The following is a 22,259-nucleotide window of genomic DNA, read 5'->3' on the forward strand; positions in this document are numbered from 1 at the left end:
GAAGCAAGTAATATAAATCAGGGCCCACCATTATCATAGTCCTCATCAGCTTCATAGTTTGGGGACAAAAGAAAACCTAATTTATACAAGTAAACCTCAATGGTCACACAGCTACATAGTAATACTCCTCTGGGCATAAATACCAGTGCTAACAGCAATAACAGAGAATATGCTCAGAGAAAAGCAACACAACTTAATTCTGGCAGTTATTTGGTTCATTTTTCAGAATCTGTCTTAAAAACAACAGTATTTTTTAGTAGCCAAAGATGACAGAAAATGCTGGCAACTGGCAAAATCATGGTTTGACCTACATCGATTATGCCATGCTTAGTAGCATTGCCCTTTGAATATCTTTTTTTCTTTTTTCTATGATCTGGATAGAAACATCTGTGTTTACATCAGGGAATCTGAAATACAGGCACAAAAGAGAAATGACTAAATAGGATTAAAGAGCCAAAATCACAGTTTGATGTGGCATCTAATAGCAAAGAGGGGGCCAAACCACATGACTGGGAGTTACAAAATGGGAAACTACAATGGAATAAAAATAAAACCCGGGAAGGAGCAAGATGGCCGAATAGGAACAGCTCCAGTCTCCAACTCCCAGCGCGAGCGACACAGAAGACCGGTGATTTCTGCATTTTCAACTGAGGTACTGTGATCATCTCACTGGGGAGTGCCGGACAATCGGTGCTGGTCAGCTGCTGCAGCCTGACCAGCGAGAGCTGAAGCAGGGTGAGGCATCGCCTCACCTGGGAAGCGCAAAGGGGAAGGGAATCCCTTTTCCTAGCCAGAGGAACTGAGACACACAACACCTGGAAAATCGGGTAACTCCCACCCCAATACTGCGCTTTAAGCAAACTGGCACACCAGGAGAATATATCCCACACCTGGCCAGGAGGGTCCCATGCCCACGGAGCCTCCCTCATTGCTAACACAGCAGTCTGCGGCGATCTATCCGCAAGGCAGCAGCGAGGCTGGGGGAGGGGCGCCTGCCATTGCTGAGGCTTAAGTAGGTAAACAAAGCCGCTGGGAAGCTCGAACTGGGTGGAGCTCACAGCAGCTCAAGGAAACCTGCCTGTCTCTGTAGACTCCACCTCTGGGGACAGGGCACAGATAAAAAACAACAACAAAAAAGCAGCAGAACCTCTGCAGACGCAAACGACTCTGTCTGACAGCTTTGAAGAGAGCAGTGGATCTCCCAACACAGAGGTTGAGATCTGAGAAGGGACCGACTGCCTGCTCAAGTGGGTCCCTGACCCCTGAGTAGCCTAACTGGGAGACATCCCCCACCAGGGGCAGTCTGACACCCCACACCTCACAGGGTGGAGTACACCCCTGCGAGGAAGCTTCCAAAGTAAGAATCAGACAGGTACACTCGCTGTTCAGCAATATTCGATCTTCCACAACCTCTGCTGCTGATACCCAGGCAAACAGGGTCTGGAGTGGACCTCAAGCAATCTCCAACAGACCTGCAGCTGAGGGTCCTGACTGTCAGAAGGAAAACTATCAAACAGGAAGGACACCTATACCAAAACCCCATCAGTACGTCACCATCATCAAAGACCAGAGACAGATAAAACCACAAAGATGGGGAAAAAGCAGGGCAGAAAACCTGGAAATTCAAAAAATAAGAGCGCATCTCCCCCTGCAAAGGAGCGCAGCCCACCGCCAGCAACGGATCAAAGCTGGTCACAGAATGACTTTGACGAGATGAGAGAAGAAGGCTTCAGTCCATCAAACTTCTCAGAGCTAAAGGAGGAATCACATACCCAGCGCAAAGAAACTAAAAATCTTGAAAAAAGAGTGGAAGAATTGACAGCTAGACTAATTAATGCAGAGAAGGTCATAAACGAAATGACAGAGATGAAAACCATGACACGAGAAATACGTGACAAATGCACAAGCTTCAGTAACCGACTCGATCAACTGGAAGAAAGAGTATCAGCGATTGAGGATCAAATGAATGAAATGAAGCGAGAAGAGAAACCAAAAGAAAAAAGAAGAAAAAGAAATGAACAAAGCCTGCAAGAAGTATGGGATTATGTAAAAAGACCAAATCTACGTCTGATTGGGGTGCCTGAAAGTGAGGGGGAAAATGGAACCAAGTTGGAAAACACTCTTCAGGATATCATCCAGGAGAACTTCCCCAACCTAGTAGGGCAGGCCAACATTCAAATTCAGGAAATACAGAGAATGCCACAAAGATACTCCTCCAGAAGAGCAACTCCAAGACACATAATTGCCAGATTCACCAAAGTTGAAATGAAGGAAAAAATCTTAAGGGCAGCCAGAGAGAAAGGTCGGGTTACCCACAAAGGGAAGCCCATCAGACTAACAGCAGATCTCTTGGCAGAAACTCTACAGGCCAGAAGAGAGTGGGGGCCAATATTCAACATTCTTAAAGAAAATAATTTTAAACCGAGAATTTCATATCCAGCCAAACTAAGTTTCATAAGTGAAGGAGAAATAAAATCCTTTACAGATAAGCAAATGCTGAGAGATTTTGTCACCACCAGGCCTGCCTTACAAGAGACCCTGAAGGAAGCCCTAAACATGGAAAGGAACAACCGGTACCAGCCATTGCAAAAACATGCCAAAATGTAAAGACCATCAAGGCTAGGAAGAAACTACATCAACTAACGAGCAAAATAACCAGTTAATATTATAATGGCAGGATCAAGTTCACACATAACAATATTAACCTTAAATGATAATGGACTAAATGCTCCAATTAAAAGACACAGACTGGCAAATTGGATAAAGAGTCAAGACCCATCAGTCTGCTGTATTCAGGAGACCCATCTCACACGCAGAGACATACATAGGCTCAAAATAAAGGGATGGAGGAAGATCTACCAAGCAAATGGAGAACAAAAAAAAGCAGGGATTGCAATCCTAGTCTCTGATAAAACAGACTTTAAACCATCAAAGATCAAAAGAGACAAAAAAGGTCATTACATAATGATAAAGGGATCAATTCAACAGAAAGAGCTAACTATCGTAAATATATATGCACCCAATACAGGAGCACCCAGATTCATAAAACAAGTCCTTAGAGACTTACAAAGAGAATTAGACTCCCATACAATAATAATGGGAGACTTCAACACTCCACTGTCAACATTAGACAGATCAACGAGACAGAAAGTTAACAAGGATATCCAGGAATTGAACTCAACTCTGCACCAAGCTGACCTAATAGACATCTATAGAACTCTCCACCCCAAATCAACAGAATATACATTCTTCTCAGCACCACATCGCACTTATTCCAAAATTGACCACATAATTGAAAGTAAAGCACTCCTCAGCAAATGTAAAAGAACAGAAATTATAACAAACTGTCTCTCAGACCACAGTGCAATCAAACTAGAACTCAGGACTAAGAAACTCAATCAAAACTGCTTAACTACATGGAAACTGAACAACCTGCTCCTGAATGACTACTGGGTACATAACGAAATGAAAGCAGAAATAAAGATGTTCTTTGAAACCAATGAGAACAAAGCTACAACTTACCAGAATCTCAGGGACACATTTAAAGCAGTGTGTAGAGGGAAATTTATAGCACTAAATGCCCACAAGAGAAAGCGGGAAAGATCTAAAATTGACACTCTAACATCACAATTAAAAGAACTAGAGAGGCAAGAGCAAACACATTCAAAAGCTAGCAGAAGGCAAGAAATAACTAAGATCAGAGCAGAACTGAAGGAGATAGAGACACAAAAAACCCTCCAAAAAATCAATGAATCCAGGAGTTGGTTTTTAGAAAAGATCAACAAAATTGACAGACCATGAGCAAGACTAATAAAGAAGAAAAGAGAGAGGAATCAAATAGACGCAATAAAAAATGATAAAGGGGATATCACCACCGACCCCACAGAAATACAAACTACCATCAGGGAATACTATAAACACCTCTATGCAAATCAACTAGAAAATCTAGAAGAAATGGATAATTTCCTGGACACTTACACTCTCCCAAGACTAAACCAGGAAGAAGTTGAATCCCTGAATAGACCAATAGCAGGCTCTGAAATTGAGGCAATAATTAATAGCCTACCAACCAAAAAAAGTCCAGGACCAGATGGATTCACAGCTGAATTCTACCAGAGGTACAAGGAGGAGCTGGTACCATTCCTTCTGAAACTATTCCAATCAATAGAAAAAGAGAGAATCCTCCCTAACTCTTTTTATGAGGCCAACATCATCCTGATACCAAAGCCTGGCAGAGACACAACAAAAAAAGAGAATTTTAGACCAATATCCCTGATGAACATTGATGCAAAAATCCTCAATAAAATACTGGCAAACCGGATTCAGCAGCACATCAAAAAGCTTATCCACCATGATCAAGTGGGCTTCATCCCTGGGATGCAAGGCTGGTTCAACATTCACAAATCAATAAACGTAATCCAGCATATAAACAGAACCAAAGACAAGAACCACATGATTATCTCAATAGATGCAGAAAAGGCTTCTGACAAAATTCAACAGCCCTTCATGCTAAAAACGCTCAATAAATTCGGTATTGATGGAACGTACCTCAAAATAATAAGAGCTATTTATGACAAACCCACAGCTAATATACTGAATGGGCAAAAACTGGAAAAATTCCCTTTGAAAACTGGCACAAGACAAGGATGCCCTCTCTCACCACTCCTATTCAACATAGTGTTGGAAGTTCTGGCTAGGGCAATCAGGCAAGAGAAAGAAATCAAGGGTATGCAGTTAGGAAAAGAAGAAGTCAAATTGTCCCTGTTTGCAGATGACATGATTGTATATTTAGAAAACCCCATTGTCTCAGCCCAAAATCTCCTGAAGCTGATAAGCAACTTCAGCAAAGTCTCAGGATACAAAATTAATGTGCAAAAATCACAAGCATTCTTATACACCAGTAACAGACAAACAGAGAGTCAAATCAGGAATGAACTTCCATTCACAATTGTTTCAAAGAGAATAAAATACCTAGGAATCCAACTTACAAGGGATGTAAAGGACCTCTTCAAGGAGAACTACAAACCACTGCTCAGTGAAATCAAAGAGGACACAAACAAATGGAAGAACATACCATGCTCATGGATAGGAAGAATCAATATCGTGAAAATGGCCATACTGCCCAAGGTTATTTATAGATTCAATGCCATCCCCATCATGCTACCAATGACTTTCTTCACAGAATTGGAAAAAAATGCTTTAAAGTTCATATGGAACCAAAAAAGAGCCCGCATTGCCAAGACAACCCTAAGTCAAAAGGACAAAGCCGGAGGCATCATGCTACCTGACTTCAAACTATACTACAAGGCTACAGTAACCAAAACAGCATGGTACTGGTACCAAAACAGAGATATAGACCAATGGAACAGAACAGAGTCCTCAGAAATAATACCACACATCTATAGCCATCTGATCTTTGACAAACCTGAGAGAAACAAGAAATGGGGAAAGGATTCCCTATTCAATAAATGGTGCTGGGAAAATTGGCTAGCCATAAGTAGAAAGCTGAAACTGGATCCTTTCCTTACTCCTTATACGAAGATTAATTCAAGATGGATTAGAGACTTAAATGTTAGACCTAATACCATAAAAACCCTAGAAGAAAATCTAGGTAGTACCATTCAGGACATAGGCATGGGCAAGGACTTCCTGTCTAAAACACCAAAAGCAACGGCAGCAAAAGCCAAAATTGACAAATGGGATCTCATTAAACTAAAGAGCTTCTGCACAGCAAAGGAAACTACCATCAGAGTGAACAGGCAACCTACAGAATGGGAGAAAATTTTTGCAATCTACTCATCTGACAAAGGGCTAATATCCAGAATCTACAAAGAACTCAAACAAATATACAAGAAAAAAACAAACAACCCCATCAAAAAGTGGGCAGAGGATATGAACAGACATTTCTCAAAAGAAGACATTCATACAGCCAACAGACACATTAAAAAATGCTCATCATCACTCGCCATCAGAGAAATGCAAATCAAAGCCACAATGAGATACCATCTCACACCAGTTAGAATGGCAATCATTAAAAAGTCAGGAAACAACAGGTGTTGGAGAGGATGTGGAGAAATAGGAACACTTTTACACTGTTGGTGGGATTGTAAACTAGTTCAACCATTATGGAAAACAGTATGGCAATTTCTCAAGGATCTAGAACTAGATGTACCATATGACCCAGCCATCCCACTACTGGGTATATACCCAAAGGATTATAAATTATTCTACTACAAAGACACATGCACACGTATGTTTATCGCGGCACTATCCACAATAGCAAAGACTTGGAATCAACCCAAATGTCCATCTGTGACAGACTGGATTAAGAAAATATGGCACATATACACCATGGAATACTATGCAGCCATCAAAAAGGATGAGTTTGCGTCCTTTGTAGGGACATGGATGCAGCTGGAAACCATCATTCTTAGCAAACTGTCACAAGAACTGAAAACCAAACACCGCATGTTCTCACTCATAGGTGGCAATTGAACAATGAGATCACTTGGACTCGGGAAGGGGAACATCACACACTGGGGCCTATCATGGGGAGGGGGGAGGGGGGAGGGATTGTATTAGGAGTTATACATCATATAAATAATGAATTGATGGGTGCTGACAAGTTGCTGGGTGCAGCACACCAACATGGCACAAGTATACATATGTAACAAACCTGCATGTTATGCACATGTACCCTAGACCTTAAAGTATAATAAAAAATAAAATAAAATAAATAAAATAAAACCCAACTTTGACAATAAAGAAAAACTCTTGACTATTAGCAGTGCATTTATATGCCTGGTGTGTCCCCTTTTCTCCTCCTCCAAACTTAGGCGTTTATTCAGAAAAATCAGGAGAAACAGTGGCACTGCAAGATAAGAAATGATTGAGAGCCACTCATCTTTTAGCCTGTGGCAGCTCCTGAAATTCCTCAGTTGGGAAGGCACTGGGATTTACAACAGAGACCCCTACCGAAAAGAACTCTGAGAATTTGCATGATCCTTTGCTAGAGTTTTCATTTTTTTATAGCATTGCCATTGCTTTACACCTTTAACTCATTCACAAAATATAAAGTATAAGATATCTGTAGTAGAAAAATTTAGATGCAAGTTTTATTTAGCAAACACATAGAGAAAAACATCCCCCTCTTCACAGACTGCTTTAAAGCCCTTAAAGTCAATGTTTTTATAATGTTAGGTAAGCTTTCCTATATATGCAGTGATGTTTTTGTTTTTGTTTTTTCAGACAGGGTCTCTCTCTCTGTTGCCCAGACTGGAGTGCAGTGGCAGGATTTCTGCTTACTGCAGCCTCAACCTACCAGGCCCAAGTGATCCTCCCACCTCAGCCTCCTGAGTAGCTGGGACTACCAGCACATGCCACCCCACCTGGTAATTTTTCTATTTTTCTATTTTTTTTTTTCAGAGACAAGGTTGAACCATGTTGACCAAGCTGGTTTCAAACTCCTGAGCTCAAACAATCTGCCCACTTCAGCCTCTCAAAGTGCTGGGATTACAGGCATGAGCCACTATACCCAGCCTAAGTGATAAAGAAAAAAGTGGGTTGGCTTGACTATTAAAAAAAAAAAAAAATTAAGGCCAAGCGCGGTGGCTCAAGCCTGTAATCCCAGCACTTTGGGAGGCCGAGACGGGCGGATCACAAGGTCAGGAGATCGAGACCATCCTGGCTAATACGGTGAAACCCCGTCTCTACTAAAGAATACAAAAAACTAGCCGGGCGACGAGGCGGGCGCCTGTAGTCCCAGCTACTTGGGAGGCTGAGGCAGGAGAATGGCGTGAACCTGGGAGGCGGAGCTTGCAGTGAGCTGAGATCCGGCCACCGCACTCCAGCCTGGGCGACAGAGCCAGACTCCGTCTCAAAAAAAAAAAAAAAAAAAAAAAAATTAGAGTTTTATATGATGTAGAAGAAAGATAAGCAATTTTTTTAAAAAACAACAACAAACAGGGAGATAAAAGTAATTCCGAAGTTACAGTAAAACAGTTTATTTTGGTCTTCTGAGTTTTTGACAGTATCTATCATTGGGGCTATTATGCTCTTAATAGCCTTGAAAAATAAATAGTACCAAGTATAGCTAACCTGGGGATGTGAAGAAGGAATGAATATTATTCACTCTTCTAGCTTTTAGAGCTCAGAAAAAGACACCCCGAAGGAAAGGCCTCAGAAGTCCTTTCTCTCTGACCTTCTCCTGCCTCCTGTCTCTGGCTTCTGATTCTCCCCTGAGGCAAGCCATAGAAACTAGAATTCCTCTTCCCCGAAGCAGGTCATAGAGACAGACTCCTTTTTTCCTGAACGCCATCCATAAAGTCTAACAATAGTATTCTAACCTTCCCCTGCTTTTCTGTTTGACAGCAGTCATACAGAAATTAAGATTCTCATTCCAAAGGAGTCCTACCTCATACTTGGAAGGAAGAAATGCTACAACAGAGAGGCCAAGAAGAATGAACAGACAAGCCTTGCTAGTTTTCCTCACTCAGGCCGCTATCATTAGAGCACACTCCTTTTGTTCAAGCACAATTCTATGGCTGCCCATTCTTCATTAAACCTAAGCATAAAAATGCAGTTTTCCCCTGTAAAGTTAGGACTTCATTCAGAAGGCTCCTGTGTCATCTTAATCTTTAATTAGATAAATCTACAATGCTTTTCTCTTGTTAACCTGTCTTTTTATATAGGTGTGCCAGCCATGACCCTTACGATGGAGAGGAAAGGGATGGTACCCTTTCCACCCCACATGGCTTCATCATTGTGTGACTTGTACAGAAGCATAGGGCCTGCACTTACAAGGTTCTTACACTTGATTTAATGCTGTGCTGTCAAGGTCTTTAATTTTTTATCAATTTTTGAAAGAGGTTCTGCATTTTTATTCTTCAATGAGTCCTGAAAACTATGTACTGGCTCTGTACTCACTGTTCTATATAGTGCCTATCTATAAAGCAGTAAGTTTTGTGCCAAAGAAGAATACAAAGATATTTAAGAAATAACCCTAGTTTTAAAAAGCTTATAGTCTAGAAGTGGAAATAAGCTTAGTAGTCAAATTATAATGAAACAAAGCAGACAATAAAACATATGGCAGAGATGAAGCTCCAGAGGAGGGAAAAGGTGACTTCTCAGTGTAATGAGGTAAGTATATATGGAAAGGCAGCTTTTAGTTGGATCCAAAAAGCAGAGAAGGATTTGACCATTGACAGTGATGGAGGAGAGGGGCAGGCAGAGAGGGAGTGTGCTATGAAAAATCACAGGGAAGGGATGGGTACATGGAATTGTTTGGTTTGCAGGAAGTGAGAAGAATCCAGGCTGAAAAACCTCACTGGTTTTGGCTATAGGAGGGCCTTGAATGTCCAACTAATGAGGCTGTAAATAATGCAACAGGAACTATGAGCCATTGAAAAACTTATAGAGAGAGAACCAGTTGGTCACAGTTCTAATTTAGGAAGACTAAAGCTGGCCTCAGGCAATGATGGTCATCCTGTCACCTCTCTGGACTCCCAGCCCAGTCCTACATTCACAAACAATGTGAACTTTATGTTTTATTGAGTAGCCAGATGGAAAGTGACATCCAAGTCAGCAACCACCTCTTTTTTTATTCAGCCAGTTAAACACTGCCAGCTCTATTCTGACCATCAAAAAATGTTCACTTACTTTGGAGAGCCAATTTTATTGTTTAAGATTTGAATTTGAACACACACACATGCACACAGAGTGAGACATCTCCATCTCCTGAAATAGTGCCACTAGAAAGAGTTCTTGTTAGAGTCATTTGAGATAGCATTGGCACTCAGTCCATTTTCTTGGAAGAACAAACTTATGGAAGCTAAAATCAACATTGTAAGTGTCCAAAGTTTAGGTATGTAAGATGAATAATGGACTATATTCTATAGGTAAGCATTTCATTGATTATCAGTTGCGATCTTTATCAGAGCTGCACCAGAAGAAATCAATAACTCTTGAACTTTAAGTTAAGGCTTAAAATGAATATTCATTCTCTCTGTCTCTATCTTTTATCATACACACACATACACACAACATACGTATAGACACATATATATCAACACATACATATATATATATTACCCAATATAGAAGGCACCTGAATAATTTCCTTGAAAAAGATATTAAATTTCAAATAGGAATTTACATTTCTACCTCTTCTAAATGTTTCATCCAATCACATTGAGAAAAACAATCAACACCCTGCTGACAGTAATTTTTCAACATATTATTACTTGATATCAAATTAGAATTGTATTATCCCTTTAGCATGAATATAAAAGGTCTTATGTAGAAATAAAAATGTATAAAAGATGAAGCAGTAAGAAAATAAATTAACCACAAGAAATATTCAAGTATGTAATATTAAAAATTGCATCTTAAGAAAATTCAGTAGATACCTATTAAGGTGTATCACTAAAGCAAAATGTGAAATTGACTTTTTAGCTTCATTTTAACAGTTTAGTCACCAAAAATAAAAAGCAAAACAAAAAAATTAAATATTCTACCTATCAAAAATGAAATCTTAATTAGCAGTACACTCATTATATGCACATATAACTTGTATATTACTATTTAATAATGGCTCTGTTTTCAAAAGAAAAGTAATTTTAAAAAAATAAGTGCTTTTTAAAAAGTCATGAGAATTGTCAATATTCTTTTCTATCATAAGATAATATATTTTCTTTAAAAGAAAATAAACTTAGAGACAAAGAAATTCATTCCAGTGAATATCAATGTATTCCTAAGAAATAAAAAGCTGGTTTTTATTCTAATTTCCATCCTATATTGAGTTATTATGATAATATATAATATAAAGGAAAGAAAAGCTTTTGATATTTCAGAACTGTAGCATCAAATGAATTTTATTTGGGAAATTAAGCTCAGGATTAAAGGATAATAAGCTATTTCTTGGAACTTTTTCATCTTAGTCATCTGACCTTTCATATGGAAACACACACAAGAGATGACTCAGTCTTATAGTATGAGTCTGTGCAGAAGAGGTGTCATAAATATATTAACCAATAAATAGTTGGAGATGTATTCAATATCATTTTTTGTTCAAGCACATTTTTATTTGTTTCTCTGAGTTGCTCACTTCTATGAGAGAATGGCTTAATACATGTCATGAAATTCTGAAGTTCTGACTTAACCATACGTCATGGAAACTGGCACCAGGAATATAAAGAAGCTTGTTCAAAGTCTTACATCTCTACAGATTTGTAGACTATTATGACTGAGACAAAGGCAAAAAAGTCTTCAGGGTGCTGTATTTCAGATAATAGGGCTAAAAGGAAAGTAAACACTCTCACAAGAGAAAAGAAAGCATCCTACCTTTTTAAAAATTCCATATACTCGGTATGCTTGATGAGTCCTGTCCTCATCATTATTGTTTGAAAACATTGTCGATCAATGGCCCAGAGTTTTACATTTACAAGAGCTGGAGAAAAATAAAAGGGAAACAAACAGGGAAAATTAATTAGAGAATTTCAGTTGTGAACAACATCCTGCAAAGAAGATGAGCTATTCATGAGAAGCATGAAAATGATTGACTTTTTACAAACATTTAAAGCCAATATCACAATGCTATCCTATCTCATTTAAAAAGTCCTATATGTTTACAGGCAAAATATAGTTCATAATTTTCCATATTAGCATTATTGTCTACTAGGAAGATTCCTGTTGCCCTTGCTCAATGTCCCTTGGGGGTTGACAGTGTCTAAGCACACACAGAAAGTATTTTGTAATTCAAGGCTATATATGAAGAAAATAGCATGAAGAAAAAAGAGGTTCACAAGTAATAATAGACCCTGGTAATTACCCAGCATGGTGTTAATGACTCATATGATAATATTTTAATTACAAAAAGTAGAAGTAAAATTTCAATGTTCAGGCTTAGGGGAGAATTTATATAATAGAAATAATAGTTACACAATGATTTCCACACAAAGCTCGTTTTACAAATTGAAATCTGTGCCCAAAGTTGCCATGTGGTTTTAGTAGACAGGTTTGTTCAATTTTAATTTATTCTCTTATGCACCACTATCTTTGACAAGGCATAGTTAGATGTTGAAGCTGAGTATCCCACAGCTTCACCATTTGATCTATTAAGCATATGATTAAGAGAAGTTTAAGAAAAGGACAGATGTTATAGTGTGTAACACAACAATGTATCATGATAAACTTATGTTTTAAAAGATGAGCACATTAAAAATCTTGGTTATTATATTGGTGTGATGGCATATGACAGATTTATTATTCTCTTTACTTTTATATATGTTTTCAAATTTTCATGACATAAAATATTTTAAGTTAGCAAATGAACTAAAAAAAATTCATGTATCATAGCTATGGGGTATATAGTCTGAGGAAGACCTTTGAATAGGGCCAGGTATAGTTAATTGAGCCAAACATAGAAAGAGAGAAGAGTGCCACTGTCTCTGCTTCACAGTTCTCAAGACTAAGCCCAGTGAATGTGATGGATCATGATTTGGGAGTGAGGGAGGAGAAAAAAGTTATCAGAGGAATTAGGACATGCGTGTGCCTTATGGGGAGGAGCTAGAAGTTACACACAAAGGAACAGGGAAGAAGGAGGATAAGAAGAATATTGTACTCCAGAGTAAACCTTATCTTTGAATTGTACCTATTATTTTCTTGCAAAATTTAAGCTACAAAACTAGAATATGACTTCTCCCTTTCTATATTAAAGAAAAAACAGAACATGCTCACTTAAGTAGAAATAGAACAAAGCAGCCGGAACTTGTGTGTGCATGGCTCCATTCTAAATGTTTTTTACAAATGACACTTCATCAAAAACAAAAGTTGTGAAGGTATCCTACAGCCAGATTCTAATATATCTGCTACCTCCAGACTCTTTTCCACAATACCTTTTTACTTGAGACAAACAGTAAGACCCGATGATACAGCCACAAAGAACTTGGGAAATCAGGAGAGGGTTCCTAAGAGTTGGAACAGGAAGTGGGATCTTAAAAAGTGGTAGGAGTTGAGCTACAAAAGAGGTGGGCAAAGGGTAACGGGGTGGGGAAAGCACATAAACAAGAGCACAGCTGGCAATGAGCTCAGGAGTCTACCAGGAAAAGAGATTGAAATGGCTGAGATTTCTGCAGTGTTGCTGCATGGTTTGGGGGTAGTGCATGCACATACACACATGTACTGTGGCCAAGCTATCTGCAGCATTTTAAATCTGAGTTCGCACCTCAAGCCCAGACATTGACCCTTGTCCCTCCCTGTCCTATGAATTGCTGCTTTTTTCTATCTGTCTCTCTCCCTGGTGCTTAGCATGTGTTAATATTGTTATTTCTCTCCTAGGTCTGTATCATGTTTCCTTATATAAATTTGTATATTCTTTCAGAGAAAAGTCCCTATCTCATCTCTTATAATCTCTGCTCCCCCACTAGAAGTCAGCATTTCATTTGGTAGGCATTAGGCAAATGTGTTAACGAACTTTATGTACATGAAGTTTACCTGCAAAAATCCCACAAAATAATTTAAGCCTAGGTAGCATCTGATGCTACATCAAAATATCTAAACTGAATGTATCAGATTTCATTATCTATGTGTTGAAAAATGACTTTAAAAAATAAACTGACAGAATTCAATAATTTCATTTTACTTTTTGGTTCCTGTTTACATGGGCTATTAAAATGTCTCTAGGTAAAACTGTAGTTCAATATTTTGCATGATAATAAACATGGCTTGATGAGATTGCAAATTTGTCAATGACCTTGGGCATGATACCAAAACCTTTTTTATATTTAACTTTGGCCAGCATACATATTAGTCAAGTCAGCTTTTTACAGATGGACAAGCATGATTAATAATCACCTTGACTTATTATCAAAACATGATTATATTAGAGTTGTGATTAACATTTTTTAAGCAGCCTGCTAGAATGTAAATCTATTGCTTCTATAACTTACAGAGACCATTCAAAAACATATCTTTTCATTCACCTTTGATCTTAAGTGATGTGTTAATCTCTATAGGGAATAAGCATTTCACAAATAAAATTCCTGTGATTTTCGTGATGATTACCGTTGAGCATTTAAGTCTAAATGGTATAAAGCAGAGACAGTGCTGGGAAGTGATTTTCCTTTTTGTTCAAGTATGTATCTAAAATTCTTTGCTGAAACCTGTATCATTTTCTCAGGTTAAGGTCACCCGTATCCCATTCAGTGGAAAATAAACTACCATTACTCTGAGACCTCTAAGTGCACAAGTACATTGAGAACAACTTCCATGCAGGGAACAGTTGGCCTTCACTTGGGGGACACCAAGATTACAGAGGAAGGAGCCATAAAATTGTGCTAGACTAAGAGACCACAAATCTGGATTTGGCTTAAGTTCTTCTACTGAGGAATTCATCTGCTGTTCAACTCAAATTCTGGAAGAATATTGGGAAAGCAAATGTAAGTATAATGCACTTAGAGATTCAAATATTTATTCCGCTCATATTTACTTTATACCAATATGGCAAACACTGGTACTAGATCTAAGGGATAGAAAACAAACTCACAGTCCCTGCCCTCAAGAAAGTTGTGATCTAGTACAGAGGTAGACAAACTATTATCCATGCCAAATCTGGCCCATGGTCTGTTTTTGTACAATCTACTGGCTAAGAAAGGGTTTTGTATTATTTTTAAATCGTTGAAAAATTTAAAAAGAAGCATATTTCGTGACACATGAGAATTGTATGAAATGATTTTCAGTGTCCATAAATAAATTTGTGTCCATGAAAGTCTTACTGGAACATGGCCATGCCCATTCATTTACATATTGTCTCTGGCTGAACCGAGTAGTTGCAACAGAGACCATATGTACTGCAAAGCCTAAAATATTTCCTATCCAGCCCTTTACAGAAAATGCTTGCTGATTCCTGGTCTAGTATAAGAGAAAAACAAATGAAGAGATAAATGCTATCATGGGGTAAGTTTCTGGGGCTTTGAATACACAAAAAAGGCAAAGCATACTTTCTGTGGGGAGGAGCTGAGAAGAGATGATTAAAGAAGGCTTTGCAGAAAAGAATCATTTAAGCTAGGATGCTACACCCAGGGTTAAGGACTGAATGTTTGTGTCCTCCCAAAATTCAGACGTTGAAGCCCTATCCCCAATGTGATGCTATCAGAAGGTGGTTGCCTTGGCATGAGACCAGATTTAAATAACGTCATGAGGGTGAAGCCCACATGATGGGATTAGTGCCCTTAGAAAAAGAGGATCTCCCTCTCTGCATGCAAGCACCAAGAAAAGGCCAAGAAAAGGAATAGGGGCATCAGCAAGAAGCCAGCCTCTCTGGTACCCTGATTTGGGGCTTCTAGCCTCCAGAACTGTGAGAAATAAATGTTTGTCTTTTAAGCCATTCAGTCTATGGTACAGATGGTTTTTGGTTTACGGTGGTCCCAGTTAAAAATTTTCAACTTTGCAATGGTGTGAAAGTGATATGCATTCAGTAGAAACTGTACTGCGGTAAAGTATTCAATATATTACATGAGATATTCAACACTTTTTTATAAAATAGGCTTTGTGCTACATGATTTTTCCCAAAAGGCTGATGTAAGTGTTCTGTACATGTTTAAGGTAGGCTAGCCAAAGCTATGATGTTTGGTAGGTTGAGTGTTTAAATGCATTTTCAAGTTACAATATTTTCAGCTCATGCTAGGATTATTAGGGTATAACCCCACTGCAAGTCCAGGAGCATCTGTATTTGTTACAATAGTCCAAACTGACTAAGAAATCTGGCATCCATGGAGCTCCAAAACATCTGTCAATGGAACTCAAGAGATTCTTGAACATGAGAGAGAAAAAAGAGCACCTTTATTTTTATTATCCTATAATTGATATTTAGCATTTCTTCCTATGATTATAGAAATTTGAGCAACAAACCACAGTATGATTTGTTACCAATAGAAACAGTGGCTATTTTTATATCCTCCTATATTTGCTGCCGATATCGTAATATAATTTACATTCACCACTACTTCAAAATTATGGCATTTACCAGATCTGACTCTAGATCTTAGTTTTAATAAGTTATTATATCATAATTCACCATTAAATGTCATCACTGTATTTCAATATAAATGATTTTCTTTCTTCTCTTATGTATTTTATTTCATGTCTCTAAAAAAGATTACTCTTAGAGGAGTCCATATGCTTCACCAAACTGACAAATAGGTCCATGACACCCACACACAAGATTAAGAGCCCCTGCTCTAAGCAAGTCCTGGAGGAAAAATTAGGTCAGAGAAAGAGGTAGTGGGAGTGGCAAGGGCAGGGGTAGTAGTTAGCTGATCTGTGTCCCTAGGGGCATGCCAGTTGCTAAAACATCCAAATACTTTTATACTATTTAGTAAACAGCCATTTCCCTGAGTTCCCTGACAGCCCTTCCCAGCCTTTCCCTTAATATCTCCTAGGATCCCCACAGTTCAGTAACTGAGGTGTGAGCACTGAGTTCAACAGTGTCCTCACAGACCTTGCTCCAGAATCAAGTATGCAACGGGGATTGCTAGATAATTTTGAGGTCATCCTACCAGCACCACAACTACCACCACAAGTGTTTTCCAAAATAAGGAGTCTTATTGTATACATAAAGAAGAAAAGGTGTCCCTTGGAGAAAACTCCAAGTAGTCCAGGGATGATTAGATGCTAGGAGGTAGAGAGGTGAGTCAGAAGTGATAAGGAAAGCAACAATTGTTAGATGGCAAAGGTTCTTGTGTGCCTTGATGCAGAGTTATGACTTGATCGTGAGGCCAGTGAGGAGGGGGGCACAGAAGGCTTTAAAGCAAATGATTCACTTCAGATAGATTATGCTAGCAGTACCTAATGGTTTACTGGAGGAGGACAGGACTCAGGGAAGAAAGATGTAGGAATAGAGATAGAGTCAGAAATAGAGATAGAGATAGAGACCAAGACAGAGACAGAGATTAGTTAGCAGCTCTTGGAATTATTCAGGTGGGTGGACACTGGTAATGGCAAAGAAACTAGAGAGGTAGATGAATTTGAAAGACATTTAAAAAAATAAACAAATAATAAAAAATAAAAAATAAAAAAAAAGAAAGACATTAAGGATCTCAGATAGAAAAAGTCAGGTAGAGGGAATTTGACTCTAACATTCAACTTTCTAGCCTAGATATATAAGTGAAAATAAAATAGTGGAATAATGAATGCTGCATTCATATTATTCAAAAGTGCAGACAGCATTGTATTAGCAAAATTATCTCATTTTAAGGGGTTAGAACCATGCACATTATAAACTAACCTAAGTGACTTCTAATGAGCAAAATTAGCTTGTAATTCTCTTTTACTTTCTACGTTATAAATATAAAACTATTATCATCAAAGTATTTTCTAATACTTTCAAAATTGTCATTGCTGTAATAAAAAAAGCATAATTATCTTAAAAATATTCTGAAATCACATGGTCCTACAGATACCTATAGTCTAGAAATAAATGTACCAGGCTGTGAGTCCAGGACAAACATCTTAACACTCAGATAGCTTTGGGAATGTTAGGAGGCCAAGATAAAACGTCATAAATATTATGAAGTGTCAGCCAAGCAAATTTTATGTTTTGGGAAATTTTTTTCCTTTTATCAAAGTTGGCCAAGAAGACAAATGCATACGGCCAATAAGGATATAAAAACGATGTTCACAAGACGGCCAAATAGGAACAGCTCCAGTCTACAGCTCCCAGCATGAGCGATGCAGAAGACAGGTGATTTCTGCATTTCCAATTGAGGTACTAGGTTCATCTCACTGGGGCTTGTGGGACAGTGGGTACAGGAGAGTAGGTGCAGTCAACTGAACATGAGCCAAAGCAGGGTGAGGCATTGCCTCACCTGGGAAGCACGAGGGGTCACAGAATTCCCTTTCTTAGCTAAGGGAAGCTGTGACAGACACCTGGAAAATCGGGTCACTCCCACCCTAATACTGCGCTTTTCCAATGGTCTTAGAAAACAGCACACCAGGAGATTATATCCCGCACCTGGCTCAGAGTGTTCCACGCCCATGGAACCGCACTCGTTGCTAGCACAGCAGTCTGAGATCAAATTGCAAGGCAGCAGCGAGGCTGGGGGTGGGGCACCCGCCATTGCTGAGACTTGAGTAGGTAAGCAAAGTGCCTGGGAAGCTCGAACTGGGTGGAGCCCACCGTAGCTCAAAGAGGCCTGCCTGCCTCTGTAGACTCCACCTCTGGGGGCAGGGCATAGCCAAACAAAAGGCAGCAGAAACCTCTGCAGACTGAAATGTCCCTGTCTGACAGCTTTGAAGAGAGTAGTGGTTCTCCCAGCACAGAGATTGAGATCTGAGAACAGACAGACTGCCTCCTCAAGTGGGTCTCTGACCCCTGAGAAGCCTAACTGGGAGGCACCCCCTATTAAGGGCAGAATGACACCTCACATGGTCGGGTACCCCTTTGAGATGAAGCTTCCGGAGGAATGATCAGGCAGCAACATTTGCTGTTCAGCAATATTCACTGTTCTGCAGCCTCCACTGCTGACACCCAGGCAAACAGGGTCTGGAGTGGACCTCCAGCAAACTCCAACAGACCTGCAGCTGAGGGTCCTGACTGTTAGAAGGAAAACTAACAAACCAAAAGGACATCCACACCAAAACCCCATCTTTACGTCACCATTATCAAAGACGAAAGGTAGATAAAACCACAAAGAGGGGGGAAAAACAGAGCAGAAAAGCTGAAAATTCTAAATATCAGAGTACCTCTCCCCATTCAAAGGAATGCAGCTCCTCGCCAGCAATGAAACAAAGCTAGAAGGAGAATGACTTTGACGAGTTGAGGGAAGAAGGCTTCAGATGATCAAACTTCTCCTAGGAAGAAGGAAGTTCAAACCCATCGAAAAGAAGCTAAAACCCTTGAAAAAAGATTAGATGAATGGCTAACTAGAATAACCAATGTAGGGAAATCCTTAAATGACCTGATGGAGCTGAAAACCATGGCACGAGAACTATGTGACAAATGCACAAACTTCAGTAGCTGATTCGATCAACTGGAAGAAAAGGTATCAGTGATTGAAGATCAAATGAATGAAATGAAGGGAGAAGAGAAGTTTAGAGAAAAAAGAGTACAAGAAAATGAACAAAGTCTCCAAGAAATATGGGACTATGTGAAAAGACCAAATCTATGTCTAATTGATGTACCTGAAAGAGACAGGGAGAATGGAATCAAGTTGGAAAACACTCTGCAGGATATTATCCAGGAGAACTTCCCTAACCTAGCAAGTTAGGCCAACATTCAAATTCAGAAAATACAGAGAACACCACAAAGATATTCCTTGAGAAGAGCAACTACAAGACACATAATTGTCAGGTTCACCAAGGTTGAAATGAAGGAAAAAATGCTAACAGCAGCTAGAGAGGAAGGTTGGGTTACCCACAAAGGGAAGCCCATCACTAACAGTGGATCTTTCAGCAGAAACCCTACAAGTCAGAAAAGAGTGGGGGCCAATATTCAACATTCTTAAAGAAAATAATTTTCAACCCAGAATATAATATCTGGCCAAACTAAGCTTCATAAGTGAAGGAGAAATAAAATCATTTACAGACAAGCAAATGCTGAGAGATTTTGTCACCACCAGGCCTGCCTTACAAGAGCTCCTGAGGGAAGCACTAAACATGGTAAGGAACAATTGGTACCAGCCACTGCAAAAAGCATGCCAAATTGTAAAGACCATCGAGGCTAGGATGAAACTGCATCAACTAACAAGCAAAATAACCATCTAACATCATAATGACAGGATCAAATTCACACATAACAATATTAACCTTAAATGTAAATAAGGTAAATGCTCCAATTAAAAGACACAGACTGGCAAATTGGATAAAGAGTCAAGCCCCATCAGTGTGCTGTATTCAGGAGACCCATCTCACATGCAGAGACATACATAGGCTCAAAATAAAGGGATGGAGGAAGATCTAGTAAACAAATGGAAAACAAAAAAAAGCAGGGGTTGCAATCCTAGTCTCTGATTAAACAGACTTTAAACCAACAAAGATCAAAAGACACAAAGAAGGCCATTACATAATGGTAAAGGGATCAATTCAACAAGAAGAGCTAACTATCCTACATATATGTGCATCAAATACAGGAGCACCAAGATTCATAAAGCAAGTCCTTAGAGATTTACAAAGAGACTTAGACTCCCAAAACATAATAATGGGAGACTTTAACACCCCACTGTCAACATTAGACAGATGAATGAGACAGAAAGTTAACAAGGATATCCAGGACTTGAACTCAGCTCTGCACCAAGCAGACCTAGCAGACATCTACAGAACTCTCCACCTCAAATCAATAGAATATACATTCTTCTCAGCACCACATTACACTTATTCCAAAATTGATCACATAGTTGGAAGTAAAGCACTCCTCAGCAAATGTAAAATAACAGAAATTACAGCAAACTGTCTGTGAGACCACAGTGCAAACACACTAGAACTCAGGACTAAGAAACTCACTCCAAACCGCACGACTACATGGAAACTGAACAACCTGCTCCTGAATGACTACTGGGTACATAACGAAATGAAGGCAGAAATAAAGATGTTCTTTGAAACCAATGAGAACAAAGACCGAATCTCTGGGACACATTTAAAGCAGTGTGTAGAGGGAAATTTATAGCACTAAATGCCCACAGGAAAAAGCAGGAAAGATCTAAAATTGACACCCTAACATCACAATTAAAAGAACTAGAGAAGCAAGAGCAAACACATTCAAAATCTAGCAAAAGGCAAGAAATAACTAAGATCCGAGCAGAACTGAAGGATATAGAGACCAAAAAAAAAAACCCTTCAAAAAAATCAATAAATCCAGGAGCTGGTTTTTTGAAGAGATCAACAAAATTGATAGACCACTAGCAAGACTAATAAAGAAGAAAAAAGAGAAGAATCAAATGGACACAATAAAAAATGATAAAGGAGATGTCACCACTCATCCCACAGAAATACAAACTACCATCAGAGAATACTGTAAACACCTCTACGCAAATAAACTAGAAAATTTAGAAGAAATGAATAAATTCCTGGACACAGATAGCCTCCCAAGACTAAACCATGAAGGTGATTCCCTGAATAGACCAATAACAGGTTCTGAAATTGAAGCAATAATTAACAGCTTACCAACCAAAAAAAGTCCAGGACCAGACGGATTCACAGATGAATTCTACCAGAGGTACAAGGAGGAGTTGGTACCATTCCTTCTGAAACTATTCCAATCAGTAGGAAAAGAGGGAATCCTCCCTAACTCATTTTATGAGGCCAGCATCATCCTGATACCAAAGCCTGGCAGAGACACAACCAAAAAAGAGAATTTTAGACCAGTTTCCCTGATGAACATAGATGTAAAAATCCTCAATAAAATACTAGCAAACCAAATCCAGCAGCACATCAAAAAGTTTATCCACCATGATCAAGTCAGCTTCCTCCCTGGGATGCAAGGCTGGCTCAACATACACAAATCAATAAATGTAATCCAGCATAAAAACAGAACCAAAGACAAAAACCACACGATTATCTCAATAGAGGCAAAAAAGGCCTTTGACAAAATTCAACAGCCCTTCGTGCTAAAAACTCTCAATAACTTAGGTATTGATGGGACGTATCTCAAAATAATAGCTATTTATGACAAACCCACAGCCAATATCACACTGAAAGGGCAAAAACTGGAAGCATTCCCTTTGAAAACTGGCACAAGACAGGGATGCCCTCTCTCACCACTCCTATTCAACATAGTGTTGGAAGTTCTAGCCAGGGCAATCAGGCAAGAGAAAGAAATAAAGGGTATTTAATTAGGAAAAGTAGAAGTCAAACTGTCCCTGTTTGCAGATGACATGATTGTATATCTAGAAAACCCCATCATCTCAGCCCAAAAGCTCCTTAAGCTGAAAAGCAACTTCAGCAAAGTCTCAGGATACAAAATCAATGTGCAAAAATCACAAGCATTTGTATACACCGATAACAAACAAACAGAGAGTCAAATCACGAGTGAACACCCATTCACAATTGCTACAAAGAGAATAAAATACCTAAGAATCCAACTTACAAGGGATGTGAAGGACCTCTTCAAGGAGAACTGCAAACCACTGCTCAACGAAATAAAAGAGGACACAAACAAATGGAAGAACATTGCATGCTCATGGATAGGAAGAATCAATATCATGAAAATGGCCATACTGCCCAAGGAAATATGGAGATTCAATGCCATCCCCATCAAGCTACCAATGACT

The 22,259-nt window shown here is 39.0% G+C and overlaps 1 protein-coding gene across 2 annotated transcripts in view; it reads right to left on the minus strand.

Moving 5' to 3' along the window:
• PRKG1 (protein kinase cGMP-dependent 1) overlaps positions 1-22,259 on the minus strand; it is a 1,377,278-nt gene that overhangs the window by 494,625 nt on the left and 860,394 nt on the right. For both annotated transcript variants that reach the window (XM_033215293.1, XM_033215282.1), the window contains exon 4: positions 11,341-11,446. In XM_033215293.1, coding sequence (XP_033071184.1) covers positions 11,341-11,446 — 106 coding nt within the window. The remainder of the gene's footprint in view (positions 1-11,340; positions 11,447-22,259) is intronic.

The sequence above is a fragment of the Trachypithecus francoisi genome, unplaced genomic scaffold, assembly GCF_009764315.1.
Source record: "Trachypithecus francoisi isolate TF-2019V2 unplaced genomic scaffold, Tfra_2.0 Contig00586, whole genome shotgun sequence".
Classification (NCBI taxonomy): domain Eukaryota; kingdom Metazoa; phylum Chordata; class Mammalia; order Primates; family Cercopithecidae; genus Trachypithecus; species Trachypithecus francoisi.